Raw genomic sequence first — 15405 nt, 5'->3', positions numbered from 1 at the left:
AGCAGACTGTGCTGAGCACAGAGCCCGACCCTGTGTTCCATCCCATGACCCTGAGATCATGACCTGAGCCCAAATCAAAAGTTGGAGGCTCAACCCAGCTTCGTGATTTTTTAAGTTCCCCTCTGTGAGTTATTGATCTGTTGTTTGCATTAAGGGGGAAAAAACCCCAACTAGATTATTACATAAAAGTGGACTTTATCCAAGAGCACAGAATCATAAAATCTGTATTAGTAACAATTATGATTTATTGATGAACTATGATAAAATACTTTGTAAATGTAACTTTATGCAAAGTAATCACCCCCATTTTACCGATGCACAAATACAAGTAGGGAAATGTTAAAAACTTATTTAAGGCAGAGCCAGGATTTGAACGCAATTAAGTCTTCCTCAAGAACCCAGTCTCTCTCTGCCTCTCTCTTCTTTTTAAGATTTATCTATCTATCTATCTATCTATCTATCTATCTATTTATTTATTTGACACAGAGAGTGAGTGAGCAGAAGGAGGGGGACTGGCAGGCAGACAGAGAGGGAGAAGCAGGCTTCCTGTTGAGAAAGGAGCCCCATGCAGGACTCGATCCCATGCACGTGAGATCATGCCCTGAGCCAAAGGCAGATGCTTAACTACTGAGCCACCCAGGCGTCCCAGGAGCCCAGTCTCTTAATCACATTCAAAGCTTGGTTAAGGAGGCATGCTCATTCATCCACTGGAAATAAAGGGACATGGGCACTTTATTCATATGGAGGAGATTACCGCCAAATCAGTCTTTCAAAGCTCATGACAAGCCACAGAAAATATATGGTAAGGACGTTAGAACACGAGCCATTAATATACACAGGCCAAAAGTCCTGCTGAGAGATTTCTATCCAGAAGTGCTATAGCAAAGGGTAAGGTTTACGCAGCCTCAAAATAGAGGCAACTCAAAAATACAACTTTTTTTTCTTTGATTTAAAAAAAAAAATTCCTTAAGTAATCCCTCTGCCCAACATGGGGCTTGAACTCACCATCTGGAGATCAAGAGTTGCATGCTCCACCAACTAAGCTACCCAGGTGCCCCCAAAATGCAGCTTTTCTAACTTAGGCCACAACAGGAATATCCATACTTCCAGCCTTTGTTGGTGGCTTTTACTAGTATGTAGCTGTTTACAGAGATGATTTGTCATATGGGAGTCCTACTCTTGAGTGTGATGAAAAAATCATAATATGGAGGTTCGTTGGGAGCAAAAACTAGGGAGGTGAGGCACAAAGAAGGGAATTCATTGATTTAGCTGCAAAGTGGCAGGGACTCTTCCTCCTCCAATTCCTCTTTGATTCCTTGACTTTTGACTTGTCAATATCATGGCAAAGGAAAAGAAAATAGTGGTTGGGGAGAGTAATTTTAGCATTAATTTTGTCCCATCATTAGTTTAATGGATATTAATTACTCCACAGCACTCAAATTAAATCGATGTGGCAGAGACTGGCTGGCAGCTCACCCAACTTTAATTTTTTTTTTTCTTCGTTACCCCATCACCCAGCCTCCCTTGCCATGAGTTCTGGTTAATAGGTGTCGGAAACAGTGTTTGCGCTTCCAGGCTTAGCCATAAAACTCTCCCAGCCCGATTTCCCTCACTCTCCCTTCTCCTGTTTGCCGGCTGGCTATTGCTGTCCAGAGCAGACTTGGAAAATTTTCATGTCGAACATGGCAGTGCCTCTGTCTTCCTGGGCCCGAATGACTGCGTAGAGTAGATGCCCCTATCTCTGCCCTACCCTTCTCTCTACTCTAGGTGGCCGATTGGACTTTACACATGGAAAAGAAACTTCTATTTTTTTGAGGCCCTGAGATTTTGGAATTTAATTAGTGCAGCAGTTTGCCTCACCTTAACTAATACATCTGTGACCCTGCTCGCCAGGGTTGTTGGTACATCTCGTCCTGCCATTGGAAGGTGTGGTGGAGTGGGGTAGGCATCTCTTCTTTCATAATTCCTTTTTTTTAAAAAAACGTTTTATTTATTGGAGAAGCAGACTCCCCACTGAGCAGGGAGCCCGATGTGGGGCTTCATCCAGGACCCTGAGATCGTGACCTGAGTTGATGGCAGACGCTTAACCAACTGAACCACCCAGGTGCCCCTTCTTTCTTGAGATCATTTAAGAACCCAGGTCCGAGCTGGGGGAGGGGTGATGGTCGCTACTGAGAGAGTACTTCGAGTGCAAGAGGCCCACCAGAGCCATCCACTTCCTTTGCTCCAACCTGGGCCGCTGGGACTTTCACAGTTCGGCATATGGTGAAAACTACAGGTTCTGGATTTTCTGGGGTCAGATCTTACCTGTACCATTTATTAACTCTGACTCTAACATGGTGTTTACTCACTGTGGTTCAGTCTCCTTATCTGTAAAGTAGCAGTATCTCTCAAGAATCACTTGCAGATGGGGCATCTGCATGGCTCAGTGGGTTAAGCCTCTGCCTTCGACTTGGGTCATGATCTCATGGTCCTGGGATCTAGCCCTGCATCCGGCTCTCTGCTCAGCAGGGAGCCTGCTTCCCCCTCTCTGTTCCTCTGCCTGCTGCTCTGCCTACTTTCGATCTCTCTCTGTCAAATAAATAAATAAAATCTTAAAAAAAAAAAGAATGACTCGCAGATTAAAGGAGGTGATGCCTGCGGAGATGCCTGTAATGCATCTGACACGGTGTGGGAACTCTGGTAATACCGGCCGGTATCCCTAGAGACCAACACAGTGATGGAGATTTTTCCAGCAATGGCAGGGTTCTGTATCTGTGCTGCCCTATACAGTAGCCACCAACACTGTGGGGCTGTTGAGTACTTGAAACGTGACTGAGGAACTGGATTTTAATTTTATTTAACTTGAATTAACATAAATTTAAGTAACCACGTGTGGCTAGTGGCTATGGTAGTGAACCGTGCAGCTTAGGCCATTTGTTCTAATTGCTTCGGAATTTTTCTCCTTTATATGGAGTAAGTCACGGTTCAGTCACAGGAGGAGAGTCACTAGGAAGGGACACACACACACACACACACACACACACACACACTCTCTCTCTCTCTCTCTAAGGAATTTGTCACAGGGATTTGACCTTATACAACCACGGGAGCTGGCCGAGCGGCCTCTGTAAAGCTGTTGTCTTCACATCTGGTGCCAGAACTTGCCATGGGTGGGCAGCAGGGAGGCAGGAAGAAGGGTGACAACGGGAACAGGTTGGAACCCATGGGCGTGAGTTGTAGCCATGAAACAGACTGAAACTCAAATCTGTTCTTGTTACCTGTGACCTTGGTGGTATGGCTGTCCCGCAGAAGCTGGGCGCTTAGCACGAAATTAAATGTCCACCCCACCCGGTAGTCGAAGCTGAAGCAGATGTGGGGGGCCGGGGGTGGCTGGAGCAGTTGCAGGCTGGCAGCGCCCTCACATGGATGCAGGGAGGCCCCTGCTGCTCCGCTTCTGTCCACGTGTCCCACAGGAAGCGCTCTCATGAACTACGCTCTCCAGAAACCTACAGAAAAGGGAATTCTGGGAATTACAACTTAGCCTCGCCATGATGCTCCATTACTGAGACACCGCACATACTGGAACACTAACGAGCTCAATTTTGTATCTGTTAATAGTTCTAAGTAAAACATGATGCTAACATCTCCCAAGGCTCTATTTAATTGTTTCTGTTCTGCAGCTGGCCGGAAGATATTCCGAAGAGCCTTACTGCCAGCCAACATTATCTTTGAGTAGAAAGTGTATGAGTATTATTTTTTAAAGATTTTATTTTATTTATTTGATGGAGAGAGAGAGAGATCACAAGTAGGCAGACAGGCAGGCAGAGAGAGAGGAGGAAGCAGGCTCCCTGCTGAGCAGAGAGCCCGATGTGGGGCTCGATCCCAGGACCCTGGGATCATGACCTGAGCTGAAGGCAGAGGCTTAACCCACTGAGCCACCCAGACGCCCTGAGTATGAGTATTTTTAAAAAGTTTTTCTTTCCACTTTTCTGTGGTTTAGAATTTTCTCCACATAAACCCACATTATTATTGTTATAATTAGAAAAGAAACTAATGTTAATTTTTAGAAGCCTGTCAGTCACTCCTGGGGAGACCGGGCATCCCACTAGAGGGCACTCTAATAATATCACAATTGGATGTGCCCTTCACTTTGGGCCTGAAACTGTGCGGGGTCTAGACTTTGTGCAAGAACTTAAGAAACCGGGGCGCCTGGGTGGCTTAGTGGGTTAAAGCCTCTGCCTTCGGCTCGGGTCATGATCCCAGGGTCCTGGGATCGAGCCCTGCATCGGGCTCTCTGCTCAGCAGGGAGCCTGCTTCCTCCTCTCTCTGCCTGCCTCTCTGCCTACTTGTAATCTCTGTCAAATAAAATAAATAAAATCTTTAAAAAAAGAACTTAAAAAACCAAAGGTACAGTCACCTGATCTCCTGAAACCTTTGACTTCTGCTGCTTTCCTTACATTTCCAAAGAGATTCCAAGGGTATTTGATAATCAGAAGCAAAGGGTAGAAAACTGAAAGAAAGTGAAGTGGAGCTCTTGCTCAATAGAAGGGAGAAACCATTTTTAGAAAGGTCACTAGGAAAACGAGGAACAGAGCACACAATCCTGTTAATTACAGACATGAGCAGGGTTTTCTGTGTGCTCTCCTCATACATACTGATGAAGTATGTCCTGTTGTGATTATTGTCATCCCTGTTTTCCAGAGGGGAAGCTGAAGTGCGGGTGGGTTAATGATGTTGTCCAGAGTTACATAGTGGTAGATTACAAAAGTTGTGCAGAATTAACAAGTGGTGGCTTTGGACTTAGGTCATCTGGGCTTCACAGTCTATGTTCGTTCGTGACCTACTTACCACACTTGAGGGATTCAGGGCAAAGTCACATGGACTGCTGGGGTTGACTCCTGTTTCCCCCACACCCCGACATCCAGGGGAACCCCCCCATCCTCTTGTCTTACCTTAGAATGTCTGTTGAACCTCTTTTCATGCCAGCTTCCCAAGCACAAGTTCAGGTCCTCATCGCGTCCTGCCTGGCCAGTCTCCTGCAGCAGCCTCCTCTCCGGCCGCCGTGTTTATTTCATGGCTGTGTAAAACAATACATATTGTTCTGTGGTAGGGGCTGGGGAGAGTGGGGAGGGTGTTTTGCACCCAAGTCCTTCTTTTAGCCTCTGTACCCCCAGAGAACGTAAACTAAGATGCTAAGTGGATCGCTGCTCGATTGTGAGCTGGCATAGAGTGGTGTGATAAAGGAGACTAGGGCGCCTGGGTGCCTCAGTTGATTAAGCATCTTCCTTTGGCTTGGGTTGTGATCCTCAGGGTCTTGGGATTGAGTCTCGTGGGGGGTGTCCCTGTTCAGCAGGGAGTCTGCTTCTCCCTCTCCCTCTGCTGCTCCCCCGCTTGTGCTCTCTCTCAACACCCCACACCCCCGTCAAATAAATAAGCAAAATCATAAAAAAAAAATTTTTTTTTAGAGGAGACTAGAAAAAACTCTGTACCCTAGCCAGTAGCGCCCCCACCCTGCATTTCCAGGTACTTCTGCACTTAAAACTACAAGAAACTCTTGCTAACCCATAAATTAGAGTTGCTTTGGCGCGAAAGAGTATGTCAGCGGCTCACAGTAGAATTACCCTAGGCGGGAGTGGGAATCAGGGAGGAGAAGGGCAGCCAAGCAAATGTTGCTTTCCTTAAGCCGCATCTCTCCTGGGAATAAGTGGAGATAAGCGTTGAACATGCATTCTCTCCCGGGACAGTATTTGCCCCCAGGGGAGTGAGCATAGGCTTTCGGAGGCTAAAAAAAAGTCTTTTTTTTTTTTTTTTAAAGATTTTGTTTTATTTTATTTGACAGAGAGAGATCACAGGTAGGTAGAGAGGCAGGCAGAGAGAGAGAGAGGGAAGCAGGCTCCCTGCTGAGCAGAGAGCCCCATGTGGGACTCGATCCCACGACTCTGAGATCATGACCTGAGCCGAAGGCAGCGGCTTAACCCACTGAGCCACCCAGGCGCCCCTAAAAAAAAGTCTTAACCGATTACACAGGGCTGGGACTACGATGAGGTCAGTGAAGGGTCTGGAGCACAAATAGGAGATGCCCTCTCTTAGCGCCGCCTGTGTGAGTGTGCACAAATCGAAAAACACATACATACATAAGTGTGTACATACTCGTTAGATGGAATGAGAAAGAGATTGAAAGGGTCAGGCAAACAGGGAAAAATGTGGGAATTTTAAATTGAGTGGTCTGGATCAGCTTCTCAGCGAAGCTGATGAGCAGAATTCCGAGGAAGCACCAGGGCACAAACCAGGGGGCTCCTGGGAGGACAAGTGTTCCAGGCGCAGGGAACAGTAAGTGCGAAGTGTGGATATGGCCCGAGTATTGGCAGAATAGCAGGGAGTGCCCTGTGGCTGAGTGAGGGGACAGTCAGTGTCAGAGATGAGGTCCGGCTAGAAGAGCATCTGTTCCGTGGGAGTGCGCGGAGACTCCGTGAAGAAGCCAGGGTGCACTGTCCGTCTCAGAAGCGTTCACTAAAGGCCAAGGCCCATCAAGAACTGCTGATTGTTTGCACTTGGGGAAGTTCCACCAGCTTGCAGATGAAGTCTTCTCTAATGATGTCATTATTAATCGTTTAATAAAAACGTATGTCAGAGACTTTCCTGAGCAGTGTGACGTGAGATGGTCACAGCTCGAGTAAACACTTCGGGCTGTGCCAAAGGAGAAATGTTTTCGTTCGTTTTGTTGGTTATGTAGTAAACTCTGAAAATACAGTTCTTGGAAGAGTATCTGTTGTTCCAAGCCCTGAAGAGCCAATGTAATAACAAAACAATATTGTTTTGTTTGGGGTTCCCATATAGGAGTGCCTAGGCGTGGCGCCTAGTTTTGAATCATCTCTCTATGGAATAGTAATTCAATCCAGGGAAGGAAGGCCACCAGATTACAAGTTTAAGCTGGGTCTAGAATATTCCTGCAAGGGGGACTGGTCGTATCTGTTTCAGATGCACTCATCAGAGATTAAGCCTTAATCTTTCCCATTCAACTTGGGGCACGTGTGTTGGAAGGAAATCTTCATTCGTGTTCCTATAGTCACAGGTCTGAGACAAGCAGCCGCCTCCCATTTTAAGTTGTACGGGCCCCCACGGCATCCAAGAGTCGGCAGAAAATTGAAAACATCAGAAACGGTCAGCCGTGACCTCGCCTGACTTGCATGCAGGTCGTTTGCTGGGAAGGTGATTTCAGGAATCAGGAGTGAAGGAACAGGAGGAAGACATTAGAAGAAATAGAAAAGCCAATAAAGGGTATGTAACTGAGGTCATTGTTGTAGGCAGTGAAAGCTCAGGGTCATTGAATTTTTTAAGTTGTTCATGATGTGTATTTGAATGGCCATTTTAGCACACATTTGTAAGATCTGTCTGCTGTGATTGGTAATTATGATTACTATTCCAAACTTCAGATTCTGAATAATAATTGTCCAAGAAATACTTTCAAATCTTTCCTTCATAGATCTGCCTCAGGGCTCTCAGATCCATTCCCTGTCTTTCCTCTGCTGTGCCTTGTACCCCAGGGTCCTGACTCCTTGCACTATTTATGTTAAATTCCTGCTGTTGTACTACCTACCACTCAGTGGGTTCCAGACTGATCCCTGACTGATGGAGACTCCTTAATGATGTCATCAGTCAGTCTCAAAATATTTTTTTTTAAAGATTTTATTTCTTTCTTTTTTTTTGAAAAATCTATTTATTTATTTATTTAAAAGATTTTATTTATTTATTTGACAGAGAGAAATCACAAGTAGACGGAGAGGCAGGCAGAGAGAGAGAGAGAGGGAAGCAGGCTCCCTGCTGAGCAGAGAGCCCAATGCGGGACTCGATCCCAGGACCCTGAGATCATGACCTGAGCCGAAGGCAGCGGCTTAACCCACTGAGCCACCCAGGCGCTCCTTATTTATTTATTTCTTTGATAGAGATCACAAGTAGGCAGAGAGGCAGGCAGAGAGAGAGAGGAGGAAGCAGGCTCCCCACTGAGCAGAGAGCCCGATGTGGGGCTCGATCCCAGGACCCTGGGATCATGACCTGAGCCGAAGGCAGAGGCTTTAACCCACTGAGCCACCCAGGCGCCCCTCAAAATATTTTTTTTTAAAGATTTTATTTATTTGAGAGAGAGAACGCGAGAGCATGAGAGCGGGGAGAGTCAGAGGGAGAAGCAGACTCCCCGCCAAGCAGAGAGCCTGACTCCAGCAGATGCTTAAGTGACTGAGCCACCCAGGTGCCCCAGTCCCAGAATATTTTTGAACATCTACCAGATTCAGGGCCCTGGACTGTCGGATTCCTAGAGGATAATAAAGCATCAAGCCGCTTAGCGTCTAGTTGGGAAAATGAGACATACAGTAGAAAAGTTAAATAGCAGTGCCAGATAGTGTGTGTTCGACAAGTGGCAGTGAGTGGTGTAGTCAAGGAATAAACCTTAAGATGAAAAGGAGAGAGCCACCTGCACTGACTTTTGTGGCCAGAGCATGCTCTAAGGGGCCAGAGGGCTGACCCAAGGAGGTTATCTTCTAAAACTCCCAATTTGGAAGAGGTGAAAATTTGGAATTCCATTTGAAATCATCTGATTTCTAAATGTTGGTAAGTAATTCAAACTTTCAAAAAATTTAGTGTGGTTTCCACTTACCTGGCCAGTGGGATAGAGCTTGCCTGGCAGCTAAACTGGAGTCGTGAGCCAGTGGTATGCATGTGTTGAATGGATTACTGCAGTGGGCAAGAAGGTGAATGTCAAGAACATTAAAGATCCTTTCCAATGAGAAGATTCTGGAGTTCTAATATTTCACTCACATATGAGGTTATCAAGGCCTGGGCTTAGAAGGGGACAGTGGCCATGGGAAGAAGGGACAGATAAGAGAGCAATTAGGGAATATTAATAATACTCTACATTTATATACTAATTTATGGTCAAGAGAGTTTGTGTTTGGAAGCAGGATAGAATAGAGATGCAGGGTTGGCTCTGAAATTGGACTGGCTGCGTTCAAATGTCAGCTGTACAGTGAGTTCCTGAAGGGGCCCAGGGCTCCTTGCCCAGACTGTTTCTCAAGCACTCAAATGGATTGATGGTGATGAATTCACGTATCTCATGGAGTTGTAGGCTCATTAAATAATAAGTGCATATTGAGGCATTAAGGCTGGCTCATAGGAAGCACCAGCCACTGCTTATCACATGGACACCATCTCGCTTTAGCCCCATGTTACCGGGAGAAGAGTACTGGGGGGGGGGGGGAGTCGGGTAAGGATCCAAGAGTGAGCGCGTGATTAATACACTCAGCTTTACCGCTGAGACGAACTCTAGGTTTCCAGGCCCTTCACGTGCGGGATTTCCTCCCCCCTCCCAATAGAGGGTGGTTTCTAGCAGCTCATACTTTATTTTTCAAAGAGATTTTATTTATTTATTTAACAGAGAGAGAGAGAGAGAGAGAGAGAGAGACAGCAAGAGAGGGAACACAAGCAGGGGGAGTGGGAGAGGGAGAAGCAGTATTCCCTATGAGCAGGGAGCCCAAGGTGGGGCTGCATCCTGGGATCATGGCAGATGCTTAATGACTGAGCCACCCAGGTGCCCTACATATTCTTTCTTTTATTTTTTTTTTTAAAGATTGTATTTATTTAGTTGAGAGAGAGACAGTGAGAGAGAGCGTGAGAGTGGAGAAGGTCAAAGGGAGAAGCAGACTCCCTGTGGAGCTGGGAGCCTTATGTAGGACTTGATTCCAGGACTCCGGGATCATGACCTGAGCCAAAGGCAGTTGCCTAACCACCTGAGCCACCCAGGTGCCCTGCATATTTTCTATAATAATAATTTAAAATAATAATTTAAAAAAACAGTTGGATTTCTGAGTATGGTAGGAAGAATAATGGCTCCTCAATGATGTCCCTGTCCTACTGTCTAGGATCTGCAAGGATCTTACCTTACATAACAAAAGGGACTTTGCAGGTGTGATGGAAGTTAAGTAGTGTGAGATTATCATGGATCACCTGAGTGGGTGGGATCTAATCCTGGGAGTTCTTAAAAGTGGAGGAAGGCGGCAGAGGAGTGAAAGAGAAGGATGCCCCCAGGTGAAGGAGTCGCCCCTAACACCCCATCCCACCGTTGCTGTCTTTGAAGATGGAAGAATGAGGCATGAACAAAGAAATGTGGGAAGCTTCTAGAATCTGGGAATGGCTCTCAATTTCCAGCCAGCAAGTAAATGAGTTACCTTGGTCCTACAATTGCAAGGAACTGAATTCTGTAGTGACCCAGATAAGCAGGACTCAGTCCCTCCCAGAGCCTCCAGAAAGGAATGCAGCCTGTTGATACCTTGATTTTCATCTGGTGAGACCCATATTGGACTCCTGACACGGAACTCTAACATCACACGTTTGTGTTGTCTTAAACCACTAAGCTCATGGTGATATGTTACAGCAGCAACAGGAAACTAATACACGGAGATTTCCATCTTAAATTATTTGGCAGATGTTACCAGTAACACCATCAAATTCAAGAACTCAAAAGGTATGGAAATGATGCCTGGTGATAAAGGAGTTCTGGGATATATGGAGTTGGAGAGGCAAAGACAGTAAGGCGTTCACTTGGCAGTGCTTAGACCACACTTGGCCTCATGGGATTGGGGTTGAGGAAAGAAAGTGCCAGGGAGGTGACGGAGGGTAATAGACTATTGAAGGGTTTGGTTTCTTGAGATTCCAGTTCCTGTCTTTGGCTTTCATTGTAAGCATATGCATGGACATCATAATTGGAATATATGTACTTGGTTTAAAAAAAAATCACTAGAGTCATACTGAGTAAATTTTATAGACAGATCATAATAATTTTATTTATTAATTTAAAAAAAAGATTTATTTATTTGAGAGATAGAGGGAGCACGGCGGGGAGGAGCAGAGGGCAAGGGAGAGAGAAATTCAAGCAGACTCCCCACTGAGCGTGGAGCCCCAACTGGATCCCACAACCCTGGGATCATGACCTGAGCAGACACCAAGAGTGGGACATTCAACTGATGAGCCGCCCAGGCGCCCCCAAGAATTTTATTTATTGACTTAAATGAGAGCTTAATAAATGAATAATGCTTTAAAATGTGCTCTTTGTAAGTTTCCAAAGGAAAATCTGAAAAATTTAAATGTTTTTCTTTTCTTTGTTTATGAATCCTTGTAACAATGGAAATGTTTTGTCTCCTAAGAATGGCATGGAGCTCAAGTATATGACTCAGTGGAAATGACGACCACCTTTTTGGTTGTAACAAATGGGAAGTGAGTTAGGAGAGAGCCCAAGAGAAACAGGCTGATAGTCAGGAAAATGCAAGGCCTATGGGGGCGTCTCTATTTTGGACTAGAAGGCGTGATGTGGAGGATTGTAATGAGAGACAGAAAAAAGTGAATAAAATGTTAGTCACTAAGCTGTCAGGCCCTTAGAAGAAAAAAAAATGCTAAAAGAAAAAAAAGGACAAAAGGAGTTTAAAAATCTCTGGCTTTTATTAGCCAGATTTCCTCCCTTCATCAGTGTAGATCGTTGCTGGGAGCCCTGCACGGTTCCAAGATGGAAGAGGCCAACTCTGCCTACGGGTCAGGGGATTTGGCAATGAAGGAGGCTGGAACCATTGGCAGCTATGGTCAGCCTCTGGGCAAAATTGTAGAGGCAGCAGTATAAGCCTCTGCTGGCCTCAGACATCAGTCTCCACCCCGCTTTCCTGTTACCGAACTCTTCTCAGGGCCCTCATGCTCTTCCCGGCCCGTGGCACATTCCCGGCCCACTCCACCTCCCCTGCCCACACTGGTACGTGTCCTTCTCAGAGGAGCCCATACTTGAATGTTGATTCTTCCCAGTACTTTTCAGCATGGCCCAGTATGGTAGGTCTTTACTACATGATCAGAAGAATTCAGCCAACTGGAGGTAATTCATACCAAGGTGTGAACAAGTGATTTTCCCTAGTGCTCCCAAGAGTATTTAAAAAATTAAGCTCTTGTTAACTCGACAGACTGTTTAAAGATTTTATTTATTTATTTGACAGACAGAGATCACAAGTAGGCAGAGAGGCAGGCAGAGAGGAGGAAGCAGGCTCCCCACTGAACAGAGAGCCTGATGCGGGGCTTGATTCCAGGACCCTAGGATCATGAACCGAGCGGAAGGCAGAGGCTTTAACCCACTGAGCCACCCAGGTGCCCCTCGACTGACTCTTTAATTGGTGGAATATTAAAGTAGCCTGAGGGAGATACTGAAGGACAGAGAACTAAGAGGAGGCGCTTCCAATTCAATTGAGGCATTGAGGCACTGACCACTCTGCATACGTTTGCCTTGTTGGCTGCAGCACAGTTGGGAACTTGAACACTCAATCGGTCTTGCTTTTAAGCCCAATCGTGTTTTCATGATCCCAGTACCCTACTACCACTTCGGAAAAATAGGCTTGTGGAGCCTACCAGGTATGTTTCACTGTGCAATTTTAGTTTCTAAACATACATATTCTTTATTTTTTTAAAAGATTTTATTTATTTACTTGACAGAGATCACAGGTAGGCAGAGAGGCAGGCGGAGGGCTGTGGGGGGAGAAGGCTCCCTGCTGAGCAGAGAGCCCGATGCGGGGCTCGATCCCAGGACCCTGGGATCATGACCTGAGCTGAAGACAGATGCTTAACCCACTGGGCCACCCAGGCGCCCCCCCCCCTTTTTTTTTTTTTAAAGATCAATTTATTTCTCTTAGCGAGAGCACTTTTGAACGAGGCAGAGGGACAAGGAGAGAGAATCTCAAGCAGTCTCTCTACTGAGTGGGCATGGGGCTTGATCCCACAACTCCAAGATCGTGACCGGAGCCGAAATCAAGAGTCAGATGCCCAGAGCCACCCCAGCATCCCCCAAACATACATATTATTTTTAAAATTGTATTTCAAGATACCTCTATAGAAATAATCTTTCCTCCCTCTGTAATTAAAAAAATTTAAAACTTTCAAGGAAATACTGCACATGGATGAGAGTTCGGGAGAGCAGCGTTCATGGCTGCAGAGGGCTGTCGGAATTGGTTTGTTTCCTGTAGGGCATTTTGGCAGCCAAAATCAAGGAATTTCTTTTTTTTTTTTTAATTTTTAAATTTTTTATTAACACATAAAATCAAGGAATTTCTGAGGGACACAGCCAAGGATGTGTTGCAAAAATTTAGCCAAAAATATATTTTTTAAAGATTTTGTTTATTTATTTGACAGAGGAAAACAGCAAGAGAGAGACCACGAGCAGGGGAGAGGAAGAGGGAGGAGCAGACTCCCGGCCAAGCAGAGAGCCCGGTTTGGGGCTCAATCCCAGCACCCTGGGGTTATGACCTGAGCTGAAGGCAGATGCTTAACAACTGAGCCACCCGAGTGCCCCTAGCCAAAAGTATTTATTTCAACATTGTTGATAATCATGGAAAACTGTACCACTAAAATGAAATTTGTGGTATAAATTAATGGTATATCCAGGCACTAAAGTGCTATACAGTGACCACAAGTTAAGTATTGTGGAAAATTGTCTAATGATAGAGAAGAATGTTCAGGATATACTGTCATGAGAAAAATTGGGATACAAATCATTGATGTGATACGAACTTTCTCATACATATAAACACATATATATACACATATATTCATAAATCTATATACATATGTAGATATACATATAAACATAGAGCAAAGCATATATGCCAAAATATTAATGTCATTTATATTTGGGTGGTGAAATTATAGGTAGTTTTAATTTTCTTTTTTGTTTATTATCTGTAATTTATCTCGGGTTGTGCTAGTAAGTGTGTGTTGTTTTTCAGAGAGGAAAAAATAGAATTCCTTTTAAGGGGATCTGAACATCCTCTGAAAGTAGGTAACAGCAGTTCTTGTAGTTTATAAACGCAGAGGCATCTGATGGGGTTTAACTCCCAAGAAAGAAGTAGCGGCTTGCTAGGCGTAACAGGAAGGCTGTGCAGATAGGCATACAAGGAAGCACGGTTAATGGAAGTTTCATTTATGCATATATATCTTTTTTTAAAAAAAGATTTTATTTATTTATTTGACAGAGATTACAAGCAGGCAGAGAGGCAGGCAGAGAGAGGAGGAAGCAGGCTTCCTGCTGAGCAGAGAGCCCGATGCGGGCCTCGATCCCAGGACCCTGGAATCATGACCTGAGCTGAAGGCAGAGGCTTTAACCCCCCGAGCCACCCAGGCGCCCCTATACCTTTACTTTAACAAGTTGTTTTTCGAAAAAGATTTTTTTTTAACTTTTTTTGTTTTGGAGAGGCGGAGAGCCCAAGAGGGGAGGAGCAGAGGGAGAAGGAGAGAGAGCGTCTTAAGCAGACTCCGTGCTGAGGGGGTTGGGATTGATCCCACTACCCTGAGATCATGACCTGAGTGGAAACACAGTTCGACGCTTCACTGACTGAACCATCCGGGCGCCCCTTTACTTTTACAAATTTTAATGAATACCAGCCAACAACTGAAGTTCTCAGTCATCATTTTCAGTTTCAAATATACTAAATCATTATATGACAGAATACAGAGAGCACTGTCAAAGGTTAAACTGGAAGAATTGCTTCACCAGAGATGTATGTGTCTGGAGAGAATTGAGTCGAGAAGTACTGACGACAGGCCTTTGGAAATAATTGTAAAGTCATACAGTGCCCTCTTTTGGTAGCTATTTGCGATTCATTTTCCATTTGCTCCTGTTCAAGCTGTTCATCTACAAATTCATGCACAAACTAAACTAACTTTAAATCACCTTTTTCCTCAACAGATAATGCCGATAATTCCAGTCTGTTATCACCATCTGGTAAGACGGTTATTTCACGGCTTTGGGGAATTTCAGGAAAATAGCCTCAATGTTCCTCACGCAGTAGGACATGAGGTCAGGTCCAGCAAAATTGCTTTTCTCCATGCAGGTTGATTTAATTCTGTCATTAAACCTACACCTGAAAAGTCAGTAGCGAACACAGACAAGAGGACAGGCAAATTGGTGCCCCCACATATATGGACAAAGCTGAGGAATAAATTGTGGGTTTTCTTTTGGGGAACTGCTTAAGTTCTTCAACGTTATTTTTAGTATTCTCGTTCATAGGTCTCCGTAGAGTATTAAGAACATAAACCTGCCCAGTGTTCCTGTATATTTGAGGCATGAGATGTTCTCTTCAGTATACTTCCTCAGGCACTTCTGAACAAATACTTTTCAAAGGACTTCTGAGGGCTTAGCCCTCCTGAGAATGGGAAGGCAATCAAGAGAAATTTTTCACTAGGACCCTCTTGGCAGGAACCAGGACTAGAACCCACATTCACGACTGCTAGCTGGAACCAGAACCGGAAGTCAGGGATAAAGTGGTCTAGCCCCATATGGTGAGAGCCGATGGGATAGTGAAGCCCCAGTAACTTACCCAAGGTCACACAACTCCCTGCCCCCATCAGGCACAG

At 45.1% G+C, this 15405-nt stretch overlaps 1 protein-coding gene across 6 annotated transcripts in view; it reads left to right on the top strand.

The window, feature by feature from the left end:
- Positions 1-15405, top strand: part of ADGRG2 (adhesion G protein-coupled receptor G2) — a 137555-nt gene that overhangs the window by 74754 nt on the left and 47396 nt on the right. For all 6 annotated transcript variants that reach the window (XM_032331421.1, XM_032331419.1, XM_032331420.1 and 3 more), the window contains exon 4: positions 14738-14773. In XM_032331421.1, the coding sequence (XP_032187312.1) occupies positions 14738-14773 (36 nt within the window). The remainder of the gene's footprint in view (positions 1-14737; positions 14774-15405) is intronic.

This window comes from Mustela erminea, chromosome X (assembly GCF_009829155.1).
Source record: "Mustela erminea isolate mMusErm1 chromosome X, mMusErm1.Pri, whole genome shotgun sequence".
NCBI lineage: Eukaryota > Metazoa > Chordata > Mammalia > Carnivora > Mustelidae > Mustela > Mustela erminea.
The sequence above is the reverse complement of the archived record's forward strand: the minus strand, read 5'-3'. Positions and strand labels throughout refer to the sequence as shown.